A 13,858-nucleotide genomic window follows, 5' to 3' on the forward strand; every position below is an offset into this window, starting at 1 on the left:
ATTCTCAAGCATTCCAAAGAGTCTCTTTACTTTTCCTCTCAACTTCTTTTTTACCAATCACCTGCTTTTGGGGAAGTTTCCTCTTTTGAAGTAAAATGTAACTGTGTTGGATTTCTTTGGCAATTGTCCACTTATGTATATGTTGAACATGACAGCAATTTAGGCACTGTCTCCAATCAATTTAACAATATTTACATCATGGACCAGATCCTGATTTTATTAATAATAAAATTTAAGACCAGAGTCACACACACACACACGCCTGCCTAGTTGGTTTCATCTCCAACCATTGTATGGTACAGTGTTTTAAGATATTTGGAAATTTAGTGGCACGACAGTGCATCAGGGAGAACATATGACGCGAGTATGAGGTTTTGTTTCTTAGATGTAAAAATGGCTAGGTTGGACTCCAGGTGGCTGAAAAGGTATGAGGTGAAGAAATGTCTGTCCCTACAATGGCAAATTGCATATAAGCCACCGTAGACCAGAACTGGAAATGAAGAAGAGGGGAGAAGTTCTAAAATTTTCAACACTAAGCTGTCTGCTGAGCAATATCCCCTGGAGCATGTTCTTAGCTTCATCCTTCCACTTGAAGGGGAGCTGCTATGCCTGTACATGAACTCCTCATCTGTGCTGAGCTCTTGCTTTAGTTGCACATACATTAAGGGCAGCAAAGTAGGAAGTCTGATCCATGGGGCACAGTCTGAGTGATGCTACATAAGGATAGTTCAACTTCAAGGGATCATTAAGATTTTAAAAATATTGCACTGAATTGCCTCTTGTTCTGTGGCCAGAAATGTAGGAGCTCTGTTGATACTGATCAAGAAATGTGCCCTGACATTCCTTTACCTAGGAGCATTTTAAATTACTTTCGTGTTAAGCTAGCCCCTGATAACATATTGTTGTACTGAAGGGTGAATGGAGAATTAAGTAACTTTCACATCTTTTTAATATCTACCCCAATGAAAAGCCATTTTTATCAGTTTGCAGCATTAGGAGAGGACAAGAGGTAGATCTTGATGTCTTTTCTGTCTAAGCAGCTGAAGTTTAGGGAAAACTCTGATTACCGCTCCCCCAATAAAAGATTGCTCATTCAGATGCTCTGCTAACATAGAATGTCTTGCTGCCTTTATTTAAGGGGTAAAGAGGACCCCTGACCATTAAGTCCAGTACTTGCACTTTTGGCGTGCTTTCGAACTGCTAGGTTGGCAGGAGCACAGACCGAGCAACGGGAGCTCAACCCGTCGTGGGGATTCGAACCACCGACCTTCTTATGGGTAAGCCCTAGGCTCTGCGGTTTAGACCACAGGGCCACCCGCGTCCCTGCCTTTATTTACCCACAAATGATTCAAAGAGAAAATGAATCTCACAACGAGGTTAAAAAAAGGATGGAGAACTTGTGGCTCATGAGTTAGGGATGGTGGGAATTGCGGTCTAACAGACTCTGGGAAGACCACAGGTTCCCCATCCTTGGATTCAAGACAGCCAAATGTTCCATGAGATTATGCAAGACTCTATTCTCATAAATGTTCAATGCATGGTGAAGATGGCTGGATCCAGATTGAAATATTCCCAATTCTTGCATCCAGTCCCCATGCCTAGCCTCCATAAAACTGCAGTTCTAAGCTCACTTACTTGAAAGTGAGCTAGAATGAAATAAGTGGAACTTACTTCTTAAGTATATGCGCTTGGACACCAGCAATCTTTTGAATACACCAGTGTTTGAGTTTTATCTGTGTTTGCATGTGTGTGGGAGAGGTTGGACACAAAGTGATGTTACAAAAGATGAGACAATTTGAAGGACTCCACAAGCAGCCATGCATGGTGCGAATTTGCTCTGCAAGACAAATGTATGCAAGAAATCACACAGAGGTACCTAAAGATCTGCCGCCTTTTGTGAGAGCTAGAAGAAAAGCCTTCTTTGGAGAGTCTGTTGGTTAACATCAAAGAAAAGCATTGTTATGGAGTTTCAAGATCCTCTCTCCCTTAAGAAAGCCTGAAGATGGAAGGAAGCATGCATGCATGAGTTGTACTAACCTGCTGTCGTTCAGGAATCCGTTCTGGCCAGACTACCAGCAGACAGAGCCACACAATTTGAAATGGAAACAAAAAGAACAGCTCTCATAAGATATTTATCCTGGCAAGCTGAAATCAAGGGGCATCTAGGCACTCAAAAAGAAAGGAGTTCAAGATCCCCTGCTAAAATATTCCTATAATTGCAACTAAGTGCAATAAAAGAGGGAAACCCCATGCAAAGGGGGAGGGGAGCAGGAAGCAAAAGCAAAGGGGCAGAATAAATTATTTTATATCCAATAATTTATAATCCAATATGTTTTGGATCTATCAGGTCCTTCATCAAAAATTTCTTTTTTAAAAAACCTTTTTCTGTTACGAAATTGTACAGACGTAAATCATAAAGTATGACATTGCTGAAAAAATGGGTCACTACGTATATTGTTTTACAGTGATTACAGTAAATCAGTTCAATTAATTCTTCAACCAATCAGCTTGGAAAACACAGAATAATAGGAGTGAGCTAATGAGTAGTGCCAGCTCACACTATATTGTAATATATGTTGCAGGTATTTCTCATCCATGTGTTATTTCATTTGCATATTTAATAAAATCATAGAATCATACCACACAGTGTAAAAATTATCTCCTTTTTTCCTATATCCTTGCCATCTTCAATTTTTGCAACAACATTTCCATTTTGGCTGTTTGCCAATATTCATTAATTGCAAGGTTTTCCAAGTTCTGTCTATTACTGTTCAAGCAACTGTTCATAAATGTGTAATTAATTCCTTACTTCTTGATTGGTTTTTATCTGAAGTATGTAAGTTAAGTAAGGCTAAAGACAAAGTTAATGGGATTATCTGAGCTGTAATCTGAGGTATCTCTTTAAAAACTTCCAAAATAGTTCTATTTGTGGACATTTGTGGATATTTCCACCACAGTTTTCTAGTTCTGCTGAATCTCTCAGCGGCTTTTGATACTATTGACCATGGTATCCTTCTGAACCATCTAGAGTAGTTCGGAGCTAGGGGCACTGTTAAGCAGTGGTTCCACCCCTTCCTCCTGGGCTGTGTACAGAAAATGGTTTTGGGGGATGAGTGTTCAGACCCCATGGCTCTCACTTGTGGGGTGCTTCAGGGCTCCGTCCTCTCCCTCATGCTTTTCAACATCTATATCAGGGACATCAAACTCCTGAGAGACTGCAATCTACTCCCAGGGGGAAAAAACTAGCAGTGATCTACCCATGGGGGGGGCAAGGTTGTTGCCCTTTTTTTAGGGGGGAAAGCAATGGTTCTGCCGGTTGGGGGGGGGGGGGCGAGCAAAAAAATCCCTAGCCACGTAGTAAACCCGGCAGCTATAGCTCTGTCTTCTGTTTTTGCAATCGTGCACGAATGATGGAGAGAGGGAGGGGGCGAAGCCGGATGCTCCCCACCCCGCTTTCACCTGGGGATCAACCTGTCAATCACGATCAACCGGATGGACATCCCTGATCTATATGAAGCTTCTAGGAGAGATCATCAAGGGTTTGAGCTGGGTGTTCACCAGTATGTGGATAATACCCAACTCTACCTCTCTTTTAAATCAGAACCAGTGAAGGCAGCGAATGTCTTGTGTGAGAGGCAGTTGGAGGATGGATGGCGGCTAACAGACTGAAGTTGAATCTTGACAAGGCAGAAGTACTGTTTTGGGGGACAGGGGGTGGGGTGGAGGTGGAGGACTCCCTGGTCCTGAATGGGGTAACTGTGTCCTTGAAGGACCAGATGTGCAGCCTGGGAGTCATTTTGGATTCACAACTGTCCTTGGAGGCACAGGTCAATTCTGTGTCCAGGTTAGCTGTCGACCAGCTCCATCTGGTACGCAGGATGAGACCCCACTTGCCTACAGACTGTCTCACCAGAGTGGTGCATGCTCTGGTTATCTCCAGCTTGGACTACTGCAATGCGCTCTACATAGGGCTACCTTTGAAGGTGACCTGGAAACTATAACTAATACAGAATGTGGCAGACAGACGGGCGACTGGGAGCAGCCGCCTGGACCATGTAACACCGGTCCTAAAGGATCTTCACTGGCTCCCAGTATGTTTCTTAGCACAATTCAAAGTGTTGGTGCTGATCTATAAAGCCCTAAACAGCTGCAGCCCAGTCACTCCAGGGGTCTTCTGGCGGTTCCCTCATGGCGAAAAGTGAAGTTACAGGGAACCAGGCAGAGAGCCTTCTCAGTAGTGGTGCCCTCTCTGTGGAACACTCTCCCATTAGATGTTAAGAAGATAAAGAACTACACAACTTTTAGAAGACATCTGAATGCAGCCCTGTATTGGGAAGTTTTTAATGTTTTAAACATTTTACTATGTTTTTATATGTGCTGTAAGCTGCCCAGAGTGGCTGGGGAAACCTAAAATAATACAGTTGTTGTTGTTGTTGTTGTTGTTGTTGTTGTTGTTGTTAAGTATGTACCTATAACTTGGCATCTTCTTCAGCATAATTTAACACCTCAGTGTTAAATACCATTCATGCACAATCTTGAGTGAAAGTGCCATAGTAGTTGCTGACATTGTTTTTGTCTATAAATTGTTCCACTTATCCTCAATGTATATCCCAATTTAGTTCCCACCAACTTTTTAGATTTTGCTGAGGGCAAAATTGGTTCTCAATAGGGGTTCTGTATAAAAGTGAAATTTATCTCTTAGTCATTATACTATCTCTTATTACTACCTATTTATATTCTGTTTGCTTGTGGCATCATTTTTGTTTATTTGTAATAAATTATCTTAAACAATATCCTAACCCATGAAATTTTATTATTTTCTAAACCTATTTGCATCTCTCCTACTGTAAGAGGTTGTCCCTTACTATAATAATATTTAAAGTAATATAAATGGTTTTCTTTCCATTATATGATCTGTTTTTATTTTGAAATAAAAGATTATGTTGTATCAGAATTATAGGTGGATCCTGGGGATAAAACTTTTGACCAAATTTTCCCATATTCAAAATGATGTGAGTGTATAGGGGTTGGTAAACCAACTCATCGATCAAAGCTTATTTTTCATTAATTCTAATGCCCTTATAGGAACATTATCAATTGCTATATCCCATTTTGACAACTGGATTCTCTTATTGGATGACATCAATTCCACCATAGAACTAAGCTGGCTTGCTTCATAATAATTCAGGGAATTTCAAAATGCAGAAGCTCAGTCTTTTGTTATGCTGCCTCTACTTTCTAGTAAATGGGGAGACAGCATAACAAAAGATTAAGCTTCTGCATTTTGGAATTCCCTGAGGGATCCAAAACGTGTTGGGCTATAAACTACTGGACATAAAAATATTGGATATTTCCCCTACCTCTTTGCTTCCTGCTCCCCACCCCATCCCCCACCCCAATAACTAGCTTATATAGTTAAAAACACCCAATTACTATTAAAAATGAGATATTTGTTTCTCCCTAAAAATAAGGAACAAGCAGTTTACAACCAAAAGGTTAACCATCTTGACAGTTCAGCCCCCTTCATTTTTGCTCTCCCCTTGCTCTCCCTGCTTGTCCTCACTTCCCTGATGCTATTGATTTTTTTTGGTCTGATGGATGTTTGGCTCCCAATGCCCCAGTTACTGTGGAGTTACATTGGAGTTTGCCTGCTTTGGTTGACCATCTGAGGTCTAAGGGTGTAGTAAAACAATAGACTTTATACAAGAGTGGGGGGAAATTGTGGATTATTATTTTTTTAAGCTAGAGCAACTAACTTGTATTTCTGAGGTTTAAAATATTATAAAACAGCTTCCTTTGATTACGTACATTCATTTTGGATCCATGTTGGTCATCCAGTAGAGGGTGCATCCAAATCCCCTTTTGTTAATCATTTAGTTAAGTAATGTTAATTCAGTATGGACCATTCAAAATGAATTTCAACCTCCTTGCTCAACATGGTTGGTATGCCTAACTGCTCAGCATTTAAAAGCACCAAATTCCTTTAAATCCATTAAGTACTGATAGTAAATCAACACAAGATGATTTTAAAATGAATAAACAGAATGTTTAACAACTTCTGCCTACAGCAGCAATGATATCAACAGCCCTGATTGAAGGCAAACGTTGACAGTGCTGGACTGTAGAACCTTTTCTTGGTGACTGGATAGGAAAAGGATAAACGGTTTAAAATCAGATTAGAACTCATGGTAATGCATAAGAGAAACCTAATGAAAAGGACAGCTTCATTAAGTATATATTTCTATCAGCCCGCAAATTGTTTGCGGATACTCAATGCTACAACACTGCTGAAGCTAAATAGGCATGAACCTAGACAACTAGAATAGAAGATCATGTAGGAGTAGGATTTTTAAAAATGGTATTCATGCTCACCTCTCGTGCAAATATGCGTTCTCTAACCCTTTGATACTCCTCCTCTCGCTCTTCTATGGATTTACTCCTCCGTCCATCTTGAAGTGGAATTCTGATCTAGATTGACAAACAGAATTTATCTTAGTTAAGACCTTAATATACATTCACCACAGCAGCAAGGAAAAGTATGCAGTGAAGAATTGATTTATAAGCATGTGGGGGGATCACATTGACACAATGCTATGGTGCACAGATTTGCTACCTAAATTGTGCATTCCAGAGGCACATTCCATTTGGCACAACTCTTCCTTTTGAACTAAGAGCATCGCTTCCAGTGAGCTGAGTGAGTTAACTTAGGAAATTCTGTGTAAGATGTCACTGCTGCTGAAAAGTACAAATGGGAATTATTTTGCTTCCGAGTATCACAATCAGCCAACATCAATCAATTCCCACTGCCCTGAAACATGCAGTCCACACCACAGGTAGGCACACCTACACAAAAAGGTGATAATGCAAACTGCACTGCTTTCATCGTGACATCTGTCGCCTCCCCATTTACATTAAAAGTTACCCCTCTTTGTTAGGAGGAAAGGCCAAGATTAAAATATTATTTACTTCTCCATTCGCTATTCGGATAGCATACCTGAACAAAAATAAACCTTGAAAAACAAAAGTTGCTCTTAACTCTTAGCCCCAGCAGTGAAGATTGGTCCTTACCAATGACCTAATCAAGTGAAGTTTTGGTTAATTCAGTTAAACCAGCTAAAGCCTGTAGACCTATTCATTTGTTGGCTTTCTGTTAAGGGTACTTTACATGGATAAAGGCCTGCACAAGGCCAATTGTTGAGGCTGAATTTGAAACAACACTGGAAAACTCCCAGTTTCAATTCTGTGTGCTGACCATCACACCTTGCTGATTTGTTATGCGTCTTCCCTCATCCTAGCCTATGGTTTTACCATGGTGATGACTTTAAAATGTGGCAAAACAACAAGGCAGCTATCAGGCTCTCTTGTATGTCTGTAGAAAAACTCAGTGGCAGAGTATGTGCTTTGTATGCAAAAGGCCCCAGTGTCAGTCTTGTCATCTCTAGTTAAAAGGACCAAGTAACAAGTGGTAAGGAAGAGTGCTGCTGCCAGTCAGAGCAGAACAAATCAGATTAAATGGATCATACTGGACTAGATGGTGTGAGGTATTTTCCTATACTCCTGTGCAATGAAAATTTTACTTACTACATCGTTTTTCTACAGTGCCCTTCCTCAGCAAATCAGCAACAACTATCAACCAGCAGGCTACCCACCTCAAATCCAACTTCTTCTAACTTAGAAAGCAGTTTTTTACACAGCTCTGTAAGCTGTTGAATTTCCCATCGTTCCCGTATGGTGCACTGATCTGTATGCAACGACAGGACACCTCAGCAAATTTGTTTTCCCCCTTTGTTTGAGGGCTCTATAGAGAGAACTGGACACCTAGTGCAGAACAACTGCTATGTTTGTGCACATAAGCCCCAAGAGAGCCCTTGGCATTCGCATCACACAAAGACTTAAGGAGTGTGAGATGCACCTCTCTCACCTGATTATCATCTCGATCAATGCTGGCGTCATCTCGTTTGAGGATAAACCTCTGCGGAAACTCAGAGCTCTTCTCATCTTTGATGTGGTCAGAGAACCTTTGTTCAGGGCTGTAATGAAGAGCCAAATGAGCTTTCATGAGGAAGGGTGGTGAAAAACTAAGGAGACTGAATGCTGTATCAGCACAGCTGGCGATATTTCCCTTTTTTTTTAAGGGAAATTCCCTTATTCCAAATAGGATTCCTCGCAAGAAAAGGGAAACGTTGACACCTAAGGGTATCAGAGGAATGCATTCATCATCCCTATCAACCAGGACAGGAAATGAAAGGACTAAAAAAGGCAGACGGTTGCAATCGAAATTATTCAACACTCATTGCAAATTGGGTTCATTATCAAAATTTACAGACTTTCAGCTGTTTGCAATGAGCAAAACAAACAAAAGCAATTGAAATACTTCAAAACAATGCATGCTCCAAGTGGTTTCCCCAAATTCAGCTGAAATTACAACTTATACAGGCTTCTCCAGTCTCACTATTCACAAGAGCACAAATACACCAGGTGTTGTCTCAAGCATACCTGATGCAATTAATCAAGGGCTTCATTAGTTGCACCAGGTGTGCTTGAGCTGGAACACATGAAATACCTGGACTGGCTAGGGCTTTGCTGAGTATCAAATTTAGCTGCGTGTTAGAAATATGCCCAAGTCAAGAGAATGGTCCAAAAAGGTAAGAGAAGAGATCATTGCCCTTCACAAAGAAGGAGCAGAATACAAACAAATAGCATAGGCAAGTGCAGTAGAGACTAAGCTGCAACCAGGAAGCCGCCAATTCAAATCTCACATCTGCCAGGAACTCAACAGGAAACCTTGAGCAAGTGATTTTTTCACATACTAATCCTAACAGAGGAAATATGGAAATAATAATACTATCCTAACATACATGCTGTAAACATTACTGAGATCATATGGGAAGAGCTCTGAACACCCAAAAGAGATATATAAATTATAAGTATTAATTTTACTAATTTTATCTCCCTCCCTCCCTCCCATCCACTAACTGGCTTAAACCCATTCTTGCCTTACATTCTCGTGTTACTGGTCTTGTTGATAATGACGGCTTTCCCAGTTTGGTCTACGTTGTGGTCCATGCCAAAATAGGCAGCAACCCGGTGTAGAAGCATTCTGTGGTATGAGGTCATTTGGGGAAACTTCTTGAATTGATTGCTGACAGCAGCCAAGTTCAAATGGGGATGGAGAGGGGGGGGGGGAGAAGAGAAGAGAAAATAAGACACACGCTTAAATTTAAGCAAGCATTATCTTAAACTAGAACCTAGCGCAAGGTGACCTAGTCTCACTGAAATGAAAGCAAGGGAACATGAAAGCCCACAGACTCTCGGGTTATCTGCAACTGAGCATGACTTGTAATTTTTAAAAAAGAGTACTTCACTGCTGGCACTGCTATGTAAGGGGCACAGTAAAAAAACAGAAGCACCTAAGGAACCTCTTTATTGGAATACTGTCTTCCACAACAATGCCAGGGGCTGAATTCAACGTAGTGCAAAGTGGGGCGTTCAATTGGACTTTTCCACATTTCCATTAACTTGTTCTGGGTCCTCCCCCATCCTATAAAGCAGATTTAGGAGGTGCAGGGAGGGACACAGGAGTCGGGGAGGAATGGCCAAGCGTGTGGGCAGACCCCACTCTGCACACCCAACAATCTAGTTGAATCCCACCCAAGACACATGTTTTCATTGGAACATTTGATTATTGCAATTCAGAACCTAAGATTCAACCACTAGAAGACCCCAGAACTGTGCAAGTTCACTGTGACCAGAGTATAACAATAAGAATTTAACAGATCACAAACTGGTTTTTTCAGACTGCTAACTGGCACTTTTTCTGGACAATCTTGAACATCTGCAACAGGAGTGGGCAGACCTCACACTTGTGGGATCTATTTTGTTTTCTACCAGAACCCTGGGATCTACCAACCAGAGCCAAATGCAAAGCAATGACTAGGTCAAGCAGACATATGCTAAGAGTTTAGAAACAGGATGCCTCTGAACACAGGCTCAGTCCAGGAGTTTGTAATCAGTTCCCTAATCTAGCTGACAAGAGCTTTCGCACAAAAATCCACACCAAAAATCAGTCCATCCTATCCAAGAATTCTTTTTCAGCAACCTAATGTAGGTAGGGGAAGTTTTCATTTTTGCTACAGTTAACTCATATCCTATGCTTATTTTATGTACATGATTGCAGCTTTGTGCAGGAAAAATTAAGAGATAAATGGGGAGAGAAGGAAACCCACTCTCCATTTATTTATTTATTCCCCGCGCAAAGCTTCCCTGGCTTTAGAAGGGCAGTGAGGTCTGTCAGCGTCAGAGCGAGGTGCCGGGCTTTGGGACGGAACCCTCCTGCCTCTTTCCCAAAGCCTGGCAAGCACTTACCAGGCTTTGGGGAGGTGGCAAGGGGGCTCTGGGACTCTGCCAGGGCTCTCGTGCCACCTTCCCAAAGCTGGGGAAGCCCAAGATTACAGTTGTGCATTGGTGGGGGTGGGAAACAAATGGAGATTGGGTTTCTTCTCTCTGATTATTTATTTTCACCACCCACACACTCAAAGTTGTGATCATGTTAAGTAAAATAAGCCCTTGTCTCCTTTCCAAAGCCGAGCAAGCAGCCCTCTATCTTGCATATGGGCAGTAGTAGTAGTAGTAGTTGTTGTTGTTGTTGTTGTTGTTGTTGTTGTTGTTGTTGTTGTTATCATTTACTGAATTTATATACTGTCCTACACCTGGAGGTCTCAGGGTGGTTCACAGAACAAAATCAAAATATAAACCACAAAGTATATAATCAAAATAAAAACAACAACCCAATAACCCCTTCCCACATTTTAAAAGGGCATAGGACTCCTGGCATCTGTAGGGGATTCGGGGGGGGGGCGTCTCTTCCTCTGGCAATTGCAGCACCCAACAAGCCTTTTAATAAAGGCATAAAAACCTCAGCAGAGAACACCCTAGGTTGGCTCTTAACCTCAAACACCTTCCTTTTCTGAGAGCTCCCTATTTCATGTCTGGGTTGGACTGGGAGGCCCCCAATTCAGCCAGTTCCCCAGAGGCCACCCACTGAACCCCAGTGGCACCCTGAGGCCTGGAGGGATTAGGAGTGGGAGTGACCTCCTGTTGAACTTCCACCTGTGGGAGGAACAGACCTCTTAGCCCGTTTTGGTGGTAAGGGAATTCCATCCAGAAATGGCTCCTGGGAGCGGAGTTAGGGGGAGGTGGGGCAGCATCCAGCTTTCTCTGGTGAATAGCTCCTCTTTCACCTAGGCCTGCATGTGGACTGCTTGTGCTTGCGTTTGCTCTTATGGCGGTGAAGCAAGCTGGTCCATGTGTAAAAAAAACAACCCCTGAGGTGATAAACCCCGTCGTCCATGAAGGCAATCTTGGGATGATGATGACAATGATGATGGTGGAAGGCCTCAGAAACAGAGGAAGTTTACATACTCACTCCCGCCTGTTTTTGCGAAGAACCTGGAGAATCACCAAAGCTAACCTGCCTGGGATCTCCAAATGCATAGGCCTTCTCCGTTGTGCCATCACAAGGAGAGAGGCTGCCTTGCTGAGGCGAAGTCATCCTGCATGCAGATGCAGTGCAAAAGGAGGAACGAATGAGACTGAGCACACGGCAGCCGCTGCTCAAACTCCCAATTAGCACTGGGACCTGAAGGTGCAGCGATAATTCAGCCAGTCAAGGCAGGGAGAGAACACAGTGATTGTGAAAGCCACTAGACCAGGTGCAGCGATCACGTCTCTAGGTGCTGTTGGGGCCTCCTGGAGAAATGCTGAATTGTGGAAACAAAATGGTGTTCCCACCCTTTTTTCCGAAAAGGGTGGGAAACCCAGCCTCCTGACCCTGTCACCTGTGGACTCCTTCTGTGCCTGCCCAGCAATCGAGGCGGAATCTAGCTGCCCCCTACACTCTTTCCTTCCCCAGATAACTGGGGGCAGGGGGAGGAACATGAATAGAATGAAGGAAAATGGAAAAAGGGGGGGATTCAACAGGAAAACACAATGAAAAAAACTCACTCAGAAATGTGATCTACTGTAGCAAACAGGATGTAGGAGAGGACTAGGCAAAGGGAAAATCCACACAAAACAAGCACTCAAGCAAGAGTTTCTTTCTCACCCAGAGATATACACGAAGGCCCACAGTGTCAGTCTGGAGAGGAAGGATGACTCCTCCCCTCTAGAGAGGATGCTGCAAGTTGAAGACCCTATCTGTCTCCAGAAGGGGGAGTCATCCCTATCAGGAATGTAGCCCCCATCCATCTGGTAAATGTGGGATATGTTTACCGCTGGGATCCTGATTTATCAGCTGAGCAGGTAAGAATCCAAGCCACACCAAGTGCATTTTTCACCAAGTGGTGCCATTTAATGTCACATATAGATAACTGCAAGTAGGGCAACCACCATCAATGTATATCTATAAACTGTGATTACATCATGTTTATTAAAAAAAATAAGCATGATCAAAACTAATTTCTTTTAAAACATATGGATATAAAACGGTAATATAAATGAAAGAATTAGCCGGTTAAAGGACTAATGAGAAAGTAGGACTTCCAAAACATGAGCTAGAGATTTTGTTTGGAATGTGGTGTGTTCCACCCATGACAAATGAGTTGCTAACATGTACTCAACATTACAAACTTTCATTCAGAAAAACACTACTGCAAAATGATTCCTTCACCTTAAAATTTATTTTGGTTTTCCTAGGAATGTTAGTTATAGGATATTCAAGGCCTTTGGGTCACCTAGGCTCCAAAGTTCAAGAGCATTACAGATGTTCGACTCCTGCACATGATATGCAATTGGAACCCCATAACATAAAGGCACTGGAAACTGCCAAATTGGCTTAGAGCACTGGTGACCATCTTTTCCAATAACTGTCTACTTAGACAAGCAGCAGCTCTCCAAAGTTTCAGGCAGACAGAGGTCTACCTCAGTATCCTTTCCCTTTCCAAGATCCTTTTTCGTGGAGATGCTTGGGACTGAACCTGAGATCTTCTGCTCTTCCAGTGAGCTATAGGCCCCAGTCCCATGAGTAACCTGATGCTCATGCACTGAATAATATCTAAGTGAATGGGTTCAACATATATTTGCCTATAGTTCTGATCCAAGGCTTCAAATGTTTCTGCAAATATGAAGTGGGTGTTATTAAGCATGATGCTGATCTCTCACTGTGTATATCAGCATAGAAATAAGTGGCAGGATAGGGAAGCCTTGTCCACTTCTGGGTGCCACAATTTAAGATGGATGTTGAAAAGCTGGAACATGTACAGAGGAGGGCAACCAAGATGATCATGTGTCTGGAAACCAAGCCTTACGAGAAGCACTTGAAGGAGCTGGGTATGTTTTGCCTGGAAAAGAGGAGACTCAGGGGAGATAGGATAGCCATCTTCAAATATCATAAGGGCTGCCATATGGAAGATGGAGCAAGTTTCTTTTCTCCTGCTCTGCAGAGTAGGGCACAAACCAATGGATTCAAGTTACAAGAAAGGAGATTCTGACTAAACATCAGGAAGAACTTTCTGTCAGTAAGAGCTGTTTGACAGTGGAACAGTCTCTGCCGGGAGGTGATGGACTTTCCTTTCTTGGAGGTTTTTAAGCAGAGGTTGGATGGCCATCTGTCATGCTTAGCTAAGATTCCTGTATTGCAGGGGGTTGGAGTAGATGGCCCTTGGGCCCCCTTCCAACTCTATGCAACCCTACACCAGCAATCTTGCATTTCTTCCCCACTAAACCTGAGCAAGCTTGTTATGGGTAGAGAAGCATGACTCAGAGATGTCACTATTTGTGACTGAAGCTCATGTTCATCTGGAAAAAGCTCACTGGCAAAAAATGTGCTTTTGGTAGACATAGAGAGTTTCCAAGCCTAGAA

At 42.4% G+C, this 13,858-nt stretch overlaps 1 protein-coding gene across 9 annotated transcripts in view; it reads right to left on the reverse strand.

Annotated features, from left to right (window-relative positions):
* R3HDM2 (R3H domain containing 2) overlaps nt 1–13,858 on the reverse strand; it is a 134,807-nt gene that overhangs the window by 37,483 nt on the left and 83,466 nt on the right. For 5 of the 9 annotated variants that reach the window (XM_028721290.2, XM_028721287.2, XM_028721285.2 and 2 more), the window contains exons 8-12: nt 9,002–9,142; nt 7,922–8,030; nt 6,373–6,468; nt 2,038–2,069; nt 1,877–1,930 (exon numbers count right to left, since the gene is read on the reverse strand). In XM_028721290.2, coding sequence (XP_028577123.2) covers nt 1,877–1,930; nt 2,038–2,069; nt 6,373–6,468; nt 7,922–8,030; nt 9,002–9,142 — 432 coding nt within the window. The remainder of the gene's footprint in view (nt 1–1,876; nt 1,931–2,037; nt 2,070–6,372; nt 6,469–7,921; nt 8,031–9,001; nt 9,143–13,858) is intronic. The other 4 variants (XM_028721291.2, XM_028721288.2, XM_028721289.2 and 1 more) reach the window with 1 other exon arrangement.

This window comes from Podarcis muralis, chromosome 2 (assembly GCF_964188315.1).
Source record: "Podarcis muralis chromosome 2, rPodMur119.hap1.1, whole genome shotgun sequence".
Lineage (NCBI taxonomy): Eukaryota > Metazoa > Chordata > Lepidosauria > Squamata > Lacertidae > Podarcis > Podarcis muralis.